This window comes from Vulpes vulpes, chromosome 14 (genome assembly GCF_048418805.1).
Source record: "Vulpes vulpes isolate BD-2025 chromosome 14, VulVul3, whole genome shotgun sequence".
NCBI lineage: Eukaryota > Metazoa > Chordata > Mammalia > Carnivora > Canidae > Vulpes > Vulpes vulpes.
The window spans coordinates 75906373-75925244 of NC_132793.1; the positions used below are offsets into that span (position 1 = coordinate 75906373).

The following is an 18872-nucleotide window of genomic DNA, read 5'->3' on the forward strand; positions in this document are numbered from 1 at the left end:
AGGCGGTCGTGGTGGTCCACATTCCTTAGCTCATGGCCACTCCTCCATCTTCAAAGTCAGCAGCACTGCATCTCAGACCCTCTGACCGAAGTCAGGAAATAGCCCCTGCTCTTACAGACTCATGGTTAGATCAGGCCCACTCCGATAATGTGAGATAACCTCCACATCTCAAGGTCCTTACCCTGAGACATACGTACAAAGTCTCTTTTGCTATGTAAGGCAACATACCACAGGTTCCAGGGAGGTTAGGACCAGCCATCTTTGGGAATCACTATCCTATCTATCACCTCATTTTATTTTATACTTCTTTGTATTGCATATGAGATGGATGGAAAAAGATAAAATATGCAAACACCAACAACAGTGATGACAGCTAATGATCTGTACATCAGACAAAGTAGACAAAAGGAGGAAGGCATTGTTGGAAATAAAGAGAAGCTTTTCAAAATTATAAAAAGAAGAACCAGCCAGAAAATTATAATGCTCCAAATGGGTAAGCACTTAATAATATAGTCTCAAAAAATGAGAAAGCTTAGAGGAGAAATAAACAAATTCTCAGTTACAGTGAGAAATTTTCTACATAACTCTCTCAGTAACTATTAGAACAAGCAAACAAACCAAAAAGTCGGTACAGATGTAAAACATTTGAAAGGCATAGTTAACACACTATGATATATATGGATCACTGCACCCAACAACTTGAGAATATGTGTTTTTTTTTTCAAGTGAGAATGGAACGTTACTCAATTGACCACATACTGGGCTATAAAGCAAGTAGAAACACATTTCAAAGGATTTAAATCATATACTGTACATGTAACATGATTCTAAAGTTAGAAGTTTATTTTTTCAAAATCCATGGATCTATTTTTTAATCATAATGGAATTAAGCTGGAAATTAGTAACAAAAAGATAACAGGAAATTCTCAAATGTTTGGGCATTAAGTGATACAGTTTTGAACAATCCATGAGTCAGAAAGGAAATCACAATGAAAAATTGAAAATATTTTGATTGAATAACAAAGATACATATTGAAAACATGCATGATAAAAATAAATTGGTGCTTGGATAAAAACATACTATTAAATGTATATGTCAGAAATGAAAAAGTGCTGAAAATTAATTACTCAGGAAGCTATAAATAGAAAAGCAAATTAAGGGGCAACTGGGTAGCTCAGTCAATTAAGCATCTGACTCTTGATTTCAGCTTAGGTCATGATCTCAGGGTCCTAAGATTGAGCCCAGAGTCAGGCTCCTGCTGGGCATGGAGCCTGCTCCAGATTCTCTCTCTTCCTCTCCTTCTACTCCACCCACCTCACTCTTTCTGCCCCTACCCCCTCATTCTCTCTCTCAAAAAAAAAAAAAAAAAAAGGAGAAGAGCAAATTAAGCCAAAAGGAAACATAGGAAGGGAATAATAAAGAGAAGAGGCAAAATCATGACATTGAAAGTAAATATAATACAGAGCAGGACTAATAAGTAAAATATTGGGTTGAAAAGATTAATAAAATCAATTAACCTTAAACAAAATTTGTCATGGGAAAAAAAATGAAAAGCACATACTGCCAATATCAGGAATGAAAAGATATTACTACAGATGCTACAGACATTAAAAAGATAATACAAAAAAAAAAAAAAAAAAGATAATACAAAGATAAAAAAAATACAGATTCCCAATACAATACACTTCACCAAAACTATAAATGAGAGAAATAGAAGATCTGAAGAGTTCTATATCTATTAAATAAATGAAATTAATAAATAACCTGCCCACAAAGAAAACTCTAGGCCCCCATTGTTTTGCAAATGAACTCTTGCAAATATTTAGGAAGTAACATCCATCTTAAACCCTTCAGGGAATACTTCCAGTTGCTTTTGTAGGACCACTATAACCTTGACTCAAAAACATGGCAATATTTTAAGGAAAAAATTAATAGAGCAATTTCTGTCTTAAGCATAGGTGCAAAAACCCGAAATGTAAATTCAGGAAATATCAATTTCAACCAAATGCGAATCCAGCAATATATAAAAATGACAAACATCATGATGTAAAGGGGCTTATTCCATAAATGCAAGATTGGTTTAGCATTTAAGAATCAATAAAGGGACCCCTGGGTGGCTCAGTGGTTAAGCGGCTGCCTTCGGCTCAGAGAGTGATCCTGGAGTCCCAGGATCGAGTCCCGCATCCGGCTTCCTGCAGGGAGCCTGCTTCTCCCTCTGCCTGTGTCTCTGCCTCTCTCTCTCTCTCTCTCTCTGTGTCTTTCATGAATAAATAAATAAATAATCTAAAAAATATCTAAAGAATAAATATAATTCATTCTGTTAAAAGATAAAAGAATAATTATGTGATATTTTCAGATGCAGAAAAAGTATATGGTAAAATTTAACATCCATTTTTGATGGGGACAGAGTGAATGGAGAGTAGAAAGGATCTTCTTTAATATGGTAAAGCATAGCTTGACATCAAACTTAATAGTACAATACTGAAAGCTTTTCCCCTGAAATCAGGAATGAGATAGAAATTCTCACTATTACTACTTTCATTCAAATTTACACTAGAGATGTTGTCCAGTGTCATAAGGTAAAAAAAAGAAAACTAAAAGATATAATATGGGGAGAAACCAATGTCATTATTTGCAGGTGACAAGATAGGATACAAAGAAAATCCAAAGACTCTGTAAACAAAGGATTAGAGTTAATGAATTTCATAAAGTCACTGGAAACAAAGTCAATATGTAAAAAAAGTCAATTGTATTTTTATATACAACATCCAGAGTATGAAATATATTTTTAAATATTTATAATAGTATTAAAACACATTAACTAACAAAAAAAAACACATTAACTAAGTAGGAGTAAACCTAAGACACATAAGACCTCTCCACAGAAAATGATAAACTATTATTAAGAGAAGATATGGAAATCCACCAAGCTGGATTTGTAAGTCTCATGAATTGTAAGTCTCAATATTTTAAGACAGCAATACCCCCAAATTGATCCCTGGAATCAATACCATCATAATCAATATCATAGCAGCTAGTTTGTGAAATTTAACAAAACACTCCTAAAATTCATCTTGAAAATGCAAAAGGCCAATAATGACGAAATAAGTCTGCAAGAACAATAAAGTTGGAGACTTATACTACCAGATAGGAGGACATGTAATAAATCCACGGTAATTAAGATAGTGTAATATTAGCATAAGGACAGACAAATTGACTAGTGGTACAGAATAGAAACTCTAAAGCTCAGCTGTCCCACGCAGTAGTCACTAGGCACAGGTGGCAATTGACATTTACATTAATTTCCTCATTTGCACTAGCTACATTTCACGTGCTCAGTAGCCACATTCAGTGAGTGGCTGCTGCAGTAGACAGCACAGATATGGCACCTTCACTAAAGAAAGTTCTGTTGGACCATGCTGCTTCAGAGAGAGACTCACCACCACAAATGGAAATAAGGTGTTTGACAAAGTGTCCTTGCAGATGAGTAGAAAAGAAAGTCTTTTCAACAGTCTTGGTCAGATGATAGCCATCTTTGAAAAATGAATCTCAAGTCCTACCTCACTTGACACACACAGATCAATCCCCTGGGGGTCCTAAATGCAAGAGGTTGTGGAACTTCCATGCAAGGGAATAACAGCCAGCAATGAAAACGAATAGTGTTGGGAACAGGCTGAACCTCAACACCAAGGGTAAATCTGACCAGCATTATCCGATCAGCTGGAGCCAGAAGTAAAAAAGAACATGCTTAGTTTCCGTTTACATAAAGTTCAAAAGCAGGCAGATAGAACTCCAGGGTTGGATAGCAAAGCAGTTCCTTCTGAGAGACTGGTGGCACTGGAGGCTGCCCACATGGGCTTCTGAAGTCCTAGGAATGCCCTGGCTCTTGAGTGGAAGACAAATGTGCAGGCTTCATCAGCATCTTCTGTGCACTTTTCTCTATAGATGTCATTTAAAAATGTTTTTTAAAGCAACCCTTAGATTGACAGGGGAAAAGAAAGATCATTCTTGCTGATTGAATGACTTAAAAAAATGAAGATTCTGTATAAAATGTTTAGATAGGCAACAATTTTAAGTCTGAAAGTACCAGGTGGAGGGTATGGAGAAAAGGGTTAATTACTAGGAGGAGGGCCAATTAAGTGTGTGTTGTAACATTGGAAATGTGTGCACCTTGCAACTAGACACAAATCTAGAAATCCTAGAGAAACTCTTGCTCATGCTCAAATGTTGTGCCCAAGATTGTGAATCCGAGAAACCACCAAGGAGCCGACACCGATGCAGACACATGAGGGTCTCGACAAGCTCACAGACAAGCTCGAGCTCGGGTCCAAGTATACCTGACACAGCGGAGCAAGGACTTGGACCCCGAAGTGGGTTACAGCTGGGTTTTTTATAGGCTGGTCTAAGGGATTTTCAGAAGGGATGGAGGAATTTCTCAAGTTCTGTTTACATTCTGATATGGGGCTTTCAAGGGCATAGAGCTCTGTTCTCATTCTGATATGAGACTTTCTGCCACTGGCATTGAGCTCTGTTCTCATTCTAATATGGGGCTTTCTAGGGCAAGCTGTAAGCTGTTTTCTTCCTGTAACTGAAGTAATGTAAATTTCAGCTCTTATTCACAGGGGCCTGGGATGGCTGTACTTGTGCTAACGCTGAACTTAAAGTGGAATGGCCTTAATTTTCTCGGCATCCACACTCAAAAGGAGTCGAGGGCAACAGTGTTCATTGCAGGAGAGTTTATCATAGAAAAAAAGGGGGGGGGGCAGCCCTGGTGGCTCAGCGGTTTAGTGCTGCCTTTAGCCCAGGGTCTGATCCTGGGGACCTGAGATCAAGTCCCACATCAGGCTCTCTGCATGGGGCCTGCTTCTCCGTCTGACTGTGTCTCTGCCTCTCTCTCTCTCACTGCATCTCTCATGAATAAATAAATAAAATCTTTTTAAAAAAAAAAAAAGAAAAAAAATCGAAGTAACTGAAATGCCTAATAGAAAAATGGATAAATGTGATTTTTTTTTATATAGCGAAATACCAGACAGTTAAAAGGAATATATGTGTGTGTATGTATATATATATATATATATGTATATGTATATATATATATGTATATGTATATATACAAACATAATCACAGAGCTCTAAAAATACTGTGTGGATGAAAATAGCAAGTTGCAAAGTATGTATGACATATACATGGACATTCTTACAGTATAAAACAAGTCTAGATATTCTTTTTTTTTTTTTAATTTTTTTTTTTAATTTTTTATTTATTTATGATAGTCACAGAGAGAGAGAGAGAGGCAGAGACACAGGCGGAGGGAGAAGCAGGCTCCATGCACCGGGAGCCTGATGTGGGATTCGATCCCGGGTCTCCAGGATCGCGCCCTGGGCCAAAGGCAGGCGCCAAACCGCTGCGCCACCCAGGGATCCCCAAGTCTAGATATTCTTTGATGCATGCATATATCCCTCTGTTTTTAAGTGACTGCAGGATTCACTGTGCACTGAAGCCCTGACCGCTGCAGCCCCAGGGGGAGGGCATGAGGTATTGGGGACAAACGGTCACATGGAAACTGTCCCTTCATTGTCATTGCTCTGTTTCCTTTCTGTTTTGTTTTGTTTTTTCCAAGCGAGCAGGACAGAATGTTAACATCTGTGCATTGTAGGTGTTGGCTCCCCGGGGAGTGGGGGGTGGGGGGGGTGTTAGTTAAACTATTCCTTGTAATTTTCTCTTTGTTTAATTTCTCAGAAATCACTCCCCCACCCCCACCCCCTCCCCCCTCCATCCCCTCACTCTCCCCACTCACTTCCCTACCCCCCCACCCGGAGCCGGAGCCTGATGGCCCCTCCACCTTCCCCACTCCCCCACCCCTCCCCCCTCCATCCCCTCACTCCCCCCCACTCACTCCCCCAGCCCCCACCCCCCCCCAGCCAGAGCCTGACCGCCCCTCCACCCTCCCCACTTCCCCCTCTCTACCCCCCACTCTTCCCCCCCCCCCCCCCCCGGGAGCCGGGCCTGCCACCCCCACCCCAGGACCCGGAGCGCCCCCCTCCCCCTGAGCCAGAGCCTGACCGCCCCTCCACTCTCCCCACTCCCCCCCCACTCACTCCCCTACCCCCCCCAGCCGAAGCCTGACCACCCCTCCACCCTCCCCACCCTCCCCACCGCCCCACCCCTCTCCACCCCCCCACTCCCCCACCCCCTCCATCCCCCCACTCCCCCACCCCCCCCAACCCCCCCCCTCCCCTCCACCCCCCCACTCCCCCACCCCTGGGAGCTGGAGCCTGCCGCCCCCACCCCCCCACCCCCCCCACCACGGGGCTCGATCCCAGGCCCCCAGGGTCAGGACAGGAGCAAGGGCAGCCGCTTCCCTAAGGCGCCCCTTCACCAGGGTCCCTAGAGTAGAAGTCAGGTCTCTTCGGCTGCACTTTATCCACCCCTCACCGCTGGCCACGGAGGAAGCGCCGACAGAAGGAACCAAGCTGCTCATTTCAGACCTTCTGTGTGTCTGCCCCGGGATGCCCGTAGGCGCCCCAGTCGGTCCTCAGCCCCGAGGGAGCCCAGTGGGTGTCCAGCAAGATCAGTGGTGGGAGGTTCAGTCTAAGTCAAGAGTCCGTTGTTAGGCCTCTGTGCCGCAGACCTGGAGCTCTGTTATCTCCAATCTACTTTATCAGTAACAAAGGCAATATTTTAGCTCCAACTGTCTGGTCTCCGCCTTTCAGTTGGTTCCAAATTCAAGAAGGTGGGGGAGTAGGTCCTATTAATTGCCTCCCTCAAAAAACCTACTAATCGATTAGCATAAGACCCCAAGATGAGAAATTAATGTAATCCATGATAATAACCAAGAATCTGTATACCAATTCCTTCTTAGCCCCGTGAATACCCTGTTGAATAGTTAACTGAGCATTGCTCAGCTACTTCTAGGTCTCATCAGTGTGGTTAAACAGGTGACTATAGCACCGTTCATCATGGTATGACTGAACTCTCATAGCTCGAGACAGACTCCATCAAAGTGTATATTTTATAATCTATTCCATTATCTACATAGGTATAAGATATATATTCATCTAATTTGAGCATTTAACAGCAAAAAGAAAACAGGCGCACACAGAGAACAGCCTGACCTGCTGTGACAGACCACTGCTCTGCAGGGGCCGGCTGCACCTCTGCAGAAGGCAGTGATTTTTTTTCCTAAAGATTTTATATATTTATTCATGAGAGACACAGAGAGAGAAGCAGAGACACAGGCAGAGGGAGAAGCAGGCTCCATGCAGGGAGCTGGACACGGGACTCGATCCAGGATCCCAGGATCACACCCTAGAACGCAGTGATTTTAAGGATGAATTCGTGTTCTAATCTCTTTGGGATTCCCTTTCTATCTGCGGTGGTCTATGCTGTTCAGTGTAGCTAGAGCTCTCTGTTCATATATAATAGAAGATTCGCTTCTGTGGCGGGAGACACGTTCACACCCCAGCATTGAATGAAGCTACTGGTCAACAAGAAGGCTGTTAAATGTTGCTTTGTAACAACACATTTCAATAGCAGAGATCTAAGGCTTCCACCCGGTTTCTTCCCAGGTCCTGGGCAGAGCCTGGCTCCAGCAAAGGATGACTCTTCTCATCCAGGATATTTCTCCTTCAACACATCTCTCCATGCTGCAATTAGACACGGGAACTGGAAACTTCTCACCGGCTACCCAGGTACAATGCTGAGCTCCTGCCCCCAGAAGGGCAAGGGAACCTTTACGGAAGTAACAGCTGCCTTGCAGAACATACCTCAGGGGCAGCTGAATGAGGAAGAGTGGTTTGATCTACTGTCCCAACAGAAGAAGACTGAGAATTAACTGTAGGCCGGGGGGGGGGGGGGGGGGGGGTGGTGTTGAAAGGAAGCAATGCCACGCTCATGTTTCATGGGAAATAAGGAGTCCAGGGCCGTGTGCTGTCGGGTACTAGCCTGCCTGCAAGGAGAACCTCTGAAAGCTACATCCTAACCAGCTGGGTGGCTGACGGGCGTGCTTGCTTCCCCGGAGCACAGTCTCTAAAAATGACGTCCTTTAAATACTTTTAAAATATGGGGTGTGACGGCTAAGACTGTGATGCCATTAGCAGTATTGATAATGACGACATTCTTGGCATTTGCGGCAAGCCAGTTCTTTGGTTGGTAGCGCCCGAGCATCGCAAGGCATCTTAGCTTCCCTGGCCCGTGATGCCTGTGTGCCAGTAGCCCCGAGTCCCTGGGACAACTACACACTCTCCCCACCGCACCCCCGACACACGCATGCGAGCCCGCGCTTTCCTGCAAGCCCCTGGTCGTGAACCTGTGAACCACGTCTAGTTAAAGCACCAGAAGTCAGAGCCTGAGGCAGACGTAGCTGCAGCATCCAGGGCTGCATCTTTGCGTGGCTTCCTGCCCACGTCCCGCTCAGCCTTGTGCCCCAGTCTCCTCCCTTGAAATGAGAACCCGCCCGTGATGCTTCTCCCCCAGTAAACCATCGGATTTCTTTGCCAGGCTGTGGTTGCTGGTTTCCTCCACCGTCTCAGCACAACGTCTCTGTGATCCCCTCTTCGGACCCACCGACCAAGACCCTGTGGCTCTTTGATATTGACCAGGACCCAGAAGAAAGACATGACCTGTCGAGAGACCACCCCCACGTTGTCAAGCAGCTCCTTTCCCGCCTGCAGTTCTACCACAAACACTCGGTGCCTGTGTACTTCCCGGCGCAGGACCCCCGCTGTGACCCCAAGGGCACTGGGGCCTGGGGCCCGTGGATCTAGGCCTCCCCGGCAGCCTGCGACAGCCAGGCCACCTTTGTGCTACAAGCTGGACTTCAGGCCTTCACTCCTGTGTCTCTTGTCTCATTTGCTCTCCCAGCCCAGGTTCACCTGGCCCCCCTCTTGTTCCCAGCCCACCCTGAGGTGTCTCATTTCAACCCCCAGTGCACTGAAGAGGCTGACGACGCCCGCAGCGCCCCTGCTGTTGGCCAGGGTATGTGTCTAGAGGAGAGGGTGGCTGAGTTCAGCCTCTTTTTCCTGAGCTGTGGGACCGCTGGGAACTCGGCTTGAAATAGGAAGTTCTCGTCGATTCCCGGAGGCTGGAACAGCTGGCTCTCTTTGCCTCACAAGTCAGATGTTAGACTTCCCTCTGCCAATAGCTGGGTTTTATTGGAGTGCTTCATGTTTCTTGTAACAAATGTGGGGAGCAGACAGTTTGTAATGGTTCTGCTGGCCGGGGGATCTCCCCGTCTGTGAGATATCATGTTCGGGCATGCCATGAATAACCCCCCGGGTTCAGCCCTCACTTACTCACCCTGTCACTCATCTCATGATGGAGTGTAAGGCCCGTCTCATAGTTACGGTCAGCATGGCAATATGCCTGCTTCTCGGTTTGGGTTATTACAATAAAAAAAATGTGGTTTTATCCCCAGTTTTTCTTTCCAGCTGCTGCTCATTTTGTCTAGACTTCCTGCTACCCTCTCTCCCCTGCGGTTCTTTTCCTAACCTCCTCTTCACTCAGGCATCCTGTGCCTAGGAAGGCTGCCTCGCCTCCCTACTCTGAACACCACTGGGTTTTGGAACACTGCTGTGGCCTGCCTTCCCTTCGCCTCTAACCCTGAAACGGGAGCCCCACCCAGGGAAGGTGGTCAAGTCTGGCCCTGCAGGCACGCTTGTGGTGGACAGGAGGGGCTGGGCAGGTGATGTTCAACTCTGTGTCATCTGTTTGGTAAAGATTTTTCTAAGTTGCATGGAGTTCATTATCATGATGGTGGCTTTGTCTTGTAATGTATTAAGAGTTGCATGCTATTCCCCAGCAGTGAGGAGAAACCCCAGGAACCAATAACATTGTCTTGGGGTGATGGAAGTGGGCGGTTTGAAAGGAAATGGCCAGCATCCGAGATACCAGGCCTCGGTAAAGCAAAGGAGGGCACATCTACGTTTCTCTTGTTCCGTTTTACTGCTTGTATTAAGGTTCTGGGGTTGGGGAAAGAGGATGGGCAGTTTGACCTGCTGACCCTTTCTCAGTCCCACTGATATCCTACAAATGCAGGTCAATCCAGAATAGCTCTCAAGAGTGTCAGATTTAGTATGTGCAAAAACGATATTCTTTTTCCCATTAGCTCCACTGTTTTGTTCACTCCTTGTCACCCATGCCTGGATCAGTGCCTGTTACAAAGAAGGCAGTCAATACTTTTTTTTTTTTTTAATGAATGAATGAACAATTGAACAAATGAGAAAGTTGCACACCATGAAAGTACAGCTAAACATAGGGCTAAATTAAATATCTCCAACTGTTGCTTTTCTCTTCTCAAGCTGTCCTCCTGGGGTAGGAGCAGAGTCTGTGTGTCTGGACAGTCACCGTACACTCCATAGTGAAGCCATGGTGTCCTCTTCAGGAGGGAATAGGGGAAACACACCTGCCAAAGATACTCTTTGGGCAATAATCCTTAGTTCTATTATTTATAGGACACTAGAAATTTAAACCAGCAAATAATGTGCTATAGGTCCTTGTATAGCCATCCTTCAATTTAGTAGCAGTACTTTCTGGTCACTACTAATATGTAATTGTATTAAAATAAGATAATTGGAAGGCACTGGTGCTAGAGCTAAAGACACCTATTACCAACCTTTACCCCACTCCTGGGTTGGGAAACAGCTGGTCAAAATGCCATCACCTACCACTCCCACACCTGTGGTGGATACTATGAACTGAGCCCAGATGTTCCTCTGGATCCTTCTAATCCCAGTGTCTATTAATACCATAAGATTAGAGGCCATCACCACACGACAGCCATCAACTCTCCCCACTATGCTCCCAGGGCTGGCCCAGTTCTAATCCCTTGGTGGCCAGGTACAACATGGATGTTCTACACTCAATCGCTTAAAGGGAGTTGTAAACACTAATTGTTGTCAAACTTTTGAGATTTTATTTTATCCATGATAGAATGTATCCCATTAGGTTTCTTTGTTCCATATGAGAATGTGAACAGATTCACATTAATGTGGTTTCTTTCCAAATTTGCGTACCTTTAAAGAAAAGTTTTATTGATTTAATTGTTTTTCTTTGTTAGTACATGATTGTTCCAGATCTGGAGAACAAAAAGTTTTTATCCTTTAAAATGTGTCCATAGGGAGTTTCCATTTGGGTGGTGAACAAGTTCTGAAACTACACAGTGGTGATGTTTGCACAGCATGCCTCTGAATTGTATACTTTAAAATGGTTTAAATGATAACTTTTATGTGGTTTTTTAACGTATTGGCCAATTTTATGGTATGTAAATTACATCTCAATGAAACTGTTAAATAAATAAATGTAGAACTGAAAAAAATGTGTTAGTCATTGCCCTCAGAGTACAAACTATAAAATAACTTATTGGAGGGAGGTCAGGAGAGGGTAGGAGTGAATATAAAGTGATAATAAGAGAGTATATCTGTTCTCTATTGCTGCATAACAAATTACCCCAAAACTTAGTAGCATAAAACAAACATTTATTACTCACATCCTCTATGGGGGTCAAGACCCCGGGAGTGGCTTAGCTGGGTGGTTCTGGCCCAGGATGTCTCATGAGATTGCAGTTAAGCAGATGGCCAAGGCTGCAGTCATCTGAAAGCTTGTCTGGGGCAGCGGATCCACTTCCAAGATGACTCACTCACAAGGCTCCTCTGTTTCTTGCCTATGGCTTCTCCACAGGCTGCTTGAATTTCCTCACACATAGCAGTCCACTTCCAGCAGAGCAAGTAATGTGAGAGAGACCGAGCAAGAGGAAGCTACAGTGCCTTAAAGACCTGACCTCCAAAGTTGTACAACGTCACTTCTCCCTTAAAACAAGTCACTAAGTCCAACCTTTACGTAAGTGAAGGAGAATTAGGTCCTGCCTTTTGAAGACAGTGTCAAATTGGTGGACATAATTGATTCTACCACAGACGACAGAGAAGAATGGGCAAAGGTAGCCTCCTGGGGAATGGATTGTCCACTCAAGTCCACACACACTTATCAAATTCTATTTGAAGACAGATGGAAGAAAAAGCATCCAACTTTGCTGTTTAGTGGTTATAATGACCATGGATCTAATCCTTTCTGTGGCTCAGGGTTTTTTTTTACTGTAGGGTGATGGGTTGAATTAAGTAAACTGTAAAATCTCTTAGATCCCTTGTGCTTAGAACAATGCCTAACACATAGCATATATTAAATAGATGGTGGTTAACTGACTCTCAGCTGACTGGACTCTGGTGTAAGAATGTGAAATAAAATTGTGCTGGGGCACTGGGGTGACTCACTGGGTTAAGCACCCAGCTCTTGATTTTGGCTCAGGTCATGATCTCAAGGTTGTGAGATTGAGCCCCATGTCAGGCTCTGCGCACAGCAGGAAGTCTGCTTGAGATTCTCTCTCTCCCTCTGCCCCTCCCCACCACTCTCTCTCAAATAGATTTTTTTTAAAGACTATGCTAAAATAGCCAGAGATTGTGCTCCATCTTAAAAAATATTTGTTTCCTGAAAATATGATTTAAAAACTAGTTTTTTGAATGCTTAGTGTATTCCAAGCATCATACTAGGTGCTTTAAAAGAATTATCTTGTTGCCCAAGGAAAATAAAGGCAATGTTCTTCTTAATAAATAAATAAATAATTATCTTGTTTAATATAAACTAAATTTTAAACTAAATAGAGGTAATGTTTATAAAATCTGTTCAATCATAATTATAAAGACATGCTTTCAGGGCGCCTGGCTGGCTCAGTCATTAAGCTTCCATCTTCGGCACAGGTCATGATTCTGGAGTCCTGGGATCAGGCCCCACATGGGGGGAGGGGGGTGTCTCTGCTCAGTAGGGAGTCTACTTCTCCCTTTCCTTCTGCCCCTCCTCCTGCTCATGCTGTCTCAAAGAGACATTTATTTAAATGAATAAATAAAATCTTAAGAAAAAAATGCTTGCTTTTCACCCCTTACATTTTTATTTTTTTATTTTTTAAGATTTAATTTATTTATTCATGATACAGAGAGACACAGAGAGAGAGCCAGAGACACAGGCAGAGGGAGAAGCGGGCTCCATGCCGGGAGCCAGACATGGGACTTGATCCTGGGATTCCAGGATCATACCCTGGGCCAAAGGCAGGCGCTGAACTGCTGAGCCACCCAGGGATCCCACCCCTTACATTTTTTAAATGTCCAATATTTACCCAAACATAGGATTACTTAAATCAAGAAAATAAAAATACTTTATCTTTTTACAAAGTACATCAGAGAAATAACCCAAGTGTTAACCAACAAATGGATGAACAAAATATATCTACACAATGCAATATTACTTGTCCAGAAAAAGAAATGGAGCTCTGATACTTGCTGCTAGAACATGGATGAACCTTGAAAATATTATGCTAAGGGTCGCCTGGGTGGCTCAGTGGTTGAATGTCTGCCTTTGGCCCAAGGGTATGATCCTGGGGTCCTGGGATCGAGTCCCATGTCGGGCTCCCTGCATGGAGCCTGCTTCTCCCTCTGCCTGTGTCTCTGTATCTCTCTCTGAGTCTCTCATGAATAAGTAAATAAAATATTTTAAAAAGAAAAAGAAAATATTATGCTATGAAGCCAGACACAACAGGGTAGATATTATATGATCCGACTTACATGAAATATCAAGAGTAGGCAAATTGGCAGAGGCAGAAAGCAGAGTAGAGGTTACCAGGGGCTGAGGGGAGGGAAGAACTGATGCTATTAATGGATAGCGTTTCTTTTGGCGGTGATGAGAAGGTTTTAGAAATAGTAGTGATATATGCAGAACTGTGAATGTAATTGATGCCATTAAATTATACACTTAAAATTGGTTAAAATGGCCAATTTTATTATATATAGATATATTTTTATTATAATAAAATATATTATATATTAATATATTTAATCAAATATAAAGAGAGAAGGAGGGAGAGAAAGGGGGGGAGAAAGAGTGGAGTGGTGGGGTCTAGGTCCTCTGACCTACCAGTATAGCTGCTCTTTTAGTTCTTTTTATAGATTGGACTTCCACATAAGCCAAAACTAACTGATGGTGAGAGAAGTCAACAAACTTCTTCCCCTAGGCAGAGAGAGTATTGACTGGGAAGGAACATAATGAAACCCTTTGGGATCCAGAAAATGCTCTGTATCTTGGTCTGAGTGGTCTTGCATGGGTATACCCATGTGTAAAAACTCACGAAGACATATACTCAAGTTTTGTACTTTAGAGTTCCTATGTTATACCTAATTAACAAGTGCTTTACAACAAAAAACACCTGCCCTTACTGTAAGAGATCACTACATATTTATCTCATATGTGACCCAAATGTGCTTGGAAACATACAAACGATTGCAAATAAAACCTTTTAAACACTGCAAAGACATTCACTACTTGAAGAAGCTTTTTTGTGACTCCTTTTGTAAACACAAATTTAGGTTTTTGCTTTTACAAAACCTGAATGCATTGATTTGGCGTTCCTAAATTGAGATTTTGCTACCCCCATTTTCCTGGAGGTTTCTGGTGCTGGGAGAGAGGTGCAAAGACCAGGACATGATAGGAATGAAACTGCAGGCAAGGCCTCTGCTCCAAGAGGCTTCCGATCCAATTCTGTAGTACCAAGCTCTTTCTAGCTTAACAGTTGTTAAGAACATTTCAGCCAATACTAAACATATTGAAGTAGTTATTGTCCTTCCCAGTCACCACTTAAACTTTAAAATCTTTTTTTTTTTTTCCTTTTTGTCCAAGTGGAGAATAGCCACAGCTTGTGCAGATGGGTTCATTTTCAGGCTGTTAAGACCCGGCTGCTCCCTCTGGCCATCTTCCTCACCGATCACCGAGAGCAGGAGGTTTGAACGGCTGTAGAGGCGCCTGCCGCATCTCTCACCCTTGCTCCATTGCCACGGGAGCCACCCACTAGGTGCCACAGAGCAGAGGAGGCGTGACTCAAGTTGCCGGGAGCCTGACTTTAGGACTTGTTTTAACCATAAGGAAACTGGAAGGGCAATTTAATTCTCAAACTAACTCACCCAAGGAACAAATCACTTGAGCTTAAGATATTTCATTTCATAACCTTTATTATTTGTCTGGCAATAGAGATAATATATCTCACTGTAACAATTTTAGAATTGTTATACAGAAAATGCATAGAGAAAATTAGACATCCCATAAAGCATCCACCAAGAGACTGCCACCATTAACCTTCTTTCTCTTTAAGAGAGTAAATAAGTGGCCCACTTCCCAGATTGGTTTTCTTTGTCTTTTTTTTTTTTTAAGATTTTATTCATTTATTCATGAGAGAGAGAGAGAGAGAGACAGGCAGAGGGAGAAGCAGGCTCCACTCAGGAAGCCCAACACAGGACTCAATCCTGGGTCTCCAGGATCACGCCCTGGGCTGAAGGCGGCACCAAACCGCTGAGCCACCCAGGCTGCCCCCGATTGGTTTTCAAATCCCACTGTGCCCAACTGAACCCTCCCTGGAGACTATCAAGATGGTAGATAAATAAAATGTCATTCTTTTGAAACTCTTCATTTTAATCGCATTAACGAAATATAGATCTTCCCAGCGTTTTTATTCCAAGAGTACATGATTTCACACACACTTACAAATATGATTTTTCTCTCTCTCTACACCATCTTTTCCACAAACCTCAAGAAGTGAGGGCCTCCACACACAAGGGAGTTCCTGCAATCAATCAAAGCAGCTAGTAAGCACCTGCCTTTTGGGCCAGTCTTTTTTTTTTTTTTTTTAATTCAATTTGCCAACCTATAGTATAACACCCAGTGCTCCTCTCATCGTGAGTCTTGCAGTTAAGGCAGGTAAACCAGTCTCACTGTGCCTTTGTTTACATTAAGTGAACCAGAGCTGGGATTGCCTCTTATGCCAGCATTTTGTAACTGGGATGGTTCAAGTCCACACTGTAATATGCACTGGGGGTGAGGCCAGGGGCCACTGACACCAGCAAGGAGGGAGGAGGGTGAGATCAGGGAACTCCACCAACAGGAGGAGGTAGCAGAACAGGGCTGGAAAGCAAGTGAGGAGGAGGAGGCTCTAGAGTCAGAGGAAATACAGCTTGACCTTTGCCAAGAGGATTCACTTAACTCCAATTATTGCTTTGTATCTATACACTCATGAAAGCAGTAGGTTTTTTCTGAATGAGCTATTTTTAAAATGAAACCCTTTGATTAGAAGGTCCTCTGAATCTGTTAGAGAAACAGCTGATTTATTTGAAAGATGCTGCTTGTTTGGACTTCACAAGACTGTTCTGGTTTTTTTGGTTCTTAGGCCAGGGCTTCAGTGAAAGCGTTTGGACTTAACACATACAGGGGGTGGAAGTATGTGTCTGCCACATGCAGGACTCCGGGATAAGAAGGGCCTGTCTCACTGGGACCCGCCTGTGTCCCGCCCCTGAGGTCTACGTACCTGGCTCCTCCGCCAAGCAGCTGAGCTCCCTGGGCGCCCGGTAGAGCAGGGCCCTTAGCGATCCCCAAAGCTCCTGGAAACCCCCAGACTCTAGCTCCCCTCGGCCTGCCCCTGCTGGGAGTCGGAACATGGTGCTTCTCCTTAAATGCGCATCTGTACTGAGTGCAGTTTACTACAATAAGGGAAAGCGAGGCTTTTCTTTGTCACTACGGTAAAGAGAAAACTCTGCGGGCAATCACGGAGGACAAATGGCCCTGACACCTGAGCTCCGAACTGTCTCTGGCCTGGAGGGAAAGAACTCCATGACCGAGCCCCTTCCGAACCCCGAGGCGTGAACCAGTTCGAGGCCAGCGTCCTCAGCGCCAGGTGCCACGCGGCGGCCTGGCCTGGGGACAGGGAAGTCCCCGCGGCCACTCCGGGGCGGGCAGCTGCCGGTGCTCCGGTCCCCTCGTCCGCCCCCCGCTGCCGCCTTCCGTCCCCGCGGCCTGCGCTCGTGTCCCGGCCACCCGCCCCCCCCGAGATCTTAGGGGGGCAGCGAGGGCGGGGGGGGGGGGGTGCGGCGCCACAGGCCAGCGCACAGGGGCCGAGCGGCAGGTGACAAGGGCCGGCATCACAACCGAACTGGAGGCCTAAAACCTCAAGCCCACCTGAAGGGTATTTGAACCGCTCAGCCCAGGAGGAAGTTTATCAGCGGCTCCCGCACATTCCATGGGGGGCTGTGTCCGCGCACAGGGCACGGCCGCTGGTGCCCAAGACGGTGGCCGCACCGCGCTGGCCGCGGAGGCGGAGGCCCGCACAGGGTTCTCCAGGCCTCTGCAGCCCTGGTGCAGGGGTGGATGGAAGGGGGCACAGGGGTGCGGGTGGGCGCAGGGGTGATGGAGGAGGCGCAGGGGTGCGGGGGGGGGTGCAGGGGTGATGGAAGGGGGCGCAGGGGTGCGGGGGGGGTGCAGGGGTGATGGAAGGGGGCGCAGGGGTGCGGGGGGTTGCAGGGGTGGATGGAAGGGGCTCAGGGTGCGAGGGAGGCGCAGGGGCTGGATGGAAGGGGGCGCAGGGGTGTGAGGGGAGACGCAGGGGCTGGATGGAAGGGGGCGCAGAGGTGCGGGGGTGCAGGGGTGGATGGAAGGGGGCGCAGGGGTGCGGGGGGTGCAGGGGTGGATGGAAGGGGCTCAGGGTGCGAAGGGAGACGCAGGGGCTGGATGGAAGGGGGTGCAGGGGTGGATGGAAGGGGGCGCAGGGGTGCAGGGGGGGCGCAGGGGTCAATGGAAAGGGGCACAGGGGTGCGGGGGGCACAGGGGTGGATGGAAGGGGCGCAGGGGTGGATGGAAGGGGGCGCAGGGGTGCGGGGGGGCGCAGGGGTCGATGGAAGGGGGCGCAGGGGTGCGGGGGGGCGCAGGGGTGATGGAAGGGGCGCAGGGGTGCGGGGGGTGCAGGGGTGGATGGAAGGGGCTCAGGGCGCAGGGGCTGGATGGAAGGGGGCGCAGGGGTGCGGGGGGGCGCAGGGGTCAATGGAAGGGGGCACAGGGGTGCGGGGGGGCGCAGGGGTGGATGGAAGGGGGCGCAGGGGTGCGAGGGGGGGCGCGGGGGCTGGTTGGAAGGGGGCCCAGTGTTCCATCCCGTCCTACGGCCTGCTGCCTCCGGCGCGGTGCTGCTGGATCCTGCAGGTGCTCCGCGCGCACCGCACCGACCGCGCTCTTCTCAAGGGCCCACGGGGCCCCGGTGTCTGAGGCTCAGCAAACACCGAGGCCCACTGGTATTCCCTCAAGTTCCGTCGTAAGGATTTCCCGGGGCGGGGGCGGGGGGGGGGGCGGGATGAGAGGGAGCAAAGCCGGGGTTGTGAGCAACATTGTGAGCAACATTGCCTCGCAAGGGCCTCTCCTTGAAGAGGCACAAAGACTATGTTTAGATCCAAATACTATGTTTTTGTTTAAAATACCACAAATTAGAGAGCTCTGTGTTGGTCAGCAGGACCTAGTGATAGGAATGCTTGGTCTTGGGCAGCCCCGGTGGCTCAGCGGTTTAGCACGGCCCAGGGCGGGATTCTGGGGTCCCGGGGTCTAGGCCCACGTCGGGCTCCCGGCATGGGGCCTGTTTCTCCCTGTGCCTGGGCCTCTGCCTCTCACTCTCTCTCATTAATAAATAAATAAAATCTTTTAAAAAGAGAGAGAGAAATGCTTGGTCTTCTATAGTTAGCTAAACACTGTTGCCTTCAGCAAAAAGTTCTGCAGCCCAGCCGTGGGCCGACACAGCTCCTCTTCGGGGGAGGGATAAACGAGGGGTTCCCTGCTCCTCCCTGCTCCTCCCGGCCGGCCTGCCTGGCCTGGTGCTCCCGAGGGCTCGGCTCCTTGGTGCAGCCACCCCACCGGCCCCTGTGCCCCGGTCCCCACCCACGCAGGCCCACGCGGTCGCCAGGGGAGCCACACCAAGGGGTAGCCAATCCACCCCAGCAGGGGAGAAGCAGCCTGCCCTTGGACAGGGAGGCGGAG

At 46.8% G+C, this 18872-nt stretch overlaps 1 protein-coding gene across 2 annotated transcripts in view; it reads left to right on the forward strand.

The window, feature by feature from the left end:
• The window catches only part of ARSB (arylsulfatase B), a 207930-nt gene that overhangs the window by 159855 nt on the left and 29203 nt on the right, over positions 1 to 18872 (forward strand). The window contains exons 7-8 of one of the 2 annotated variants that reach the window (XM_025998047.2): positions 7571 to 7693; positions 8502 to 11316. The exons of the other annotated variant lie outside the window; for it this stretch is intronic. Of the exons in view, the coding sequence (XP_025853832.2) occupies positions 7571 to 7693; positions 8502 to 8767 (389 nt within the window). The 3' untranslated portion in view covers positions 8768 to 11316. Of the gene's footprint in view, positions 1 to 7570; positions 7694 to 8501; positions 11317 to 18872 lie in introns of those variants that run through there. 2 annotated transcript variants of the gene reach the window in all.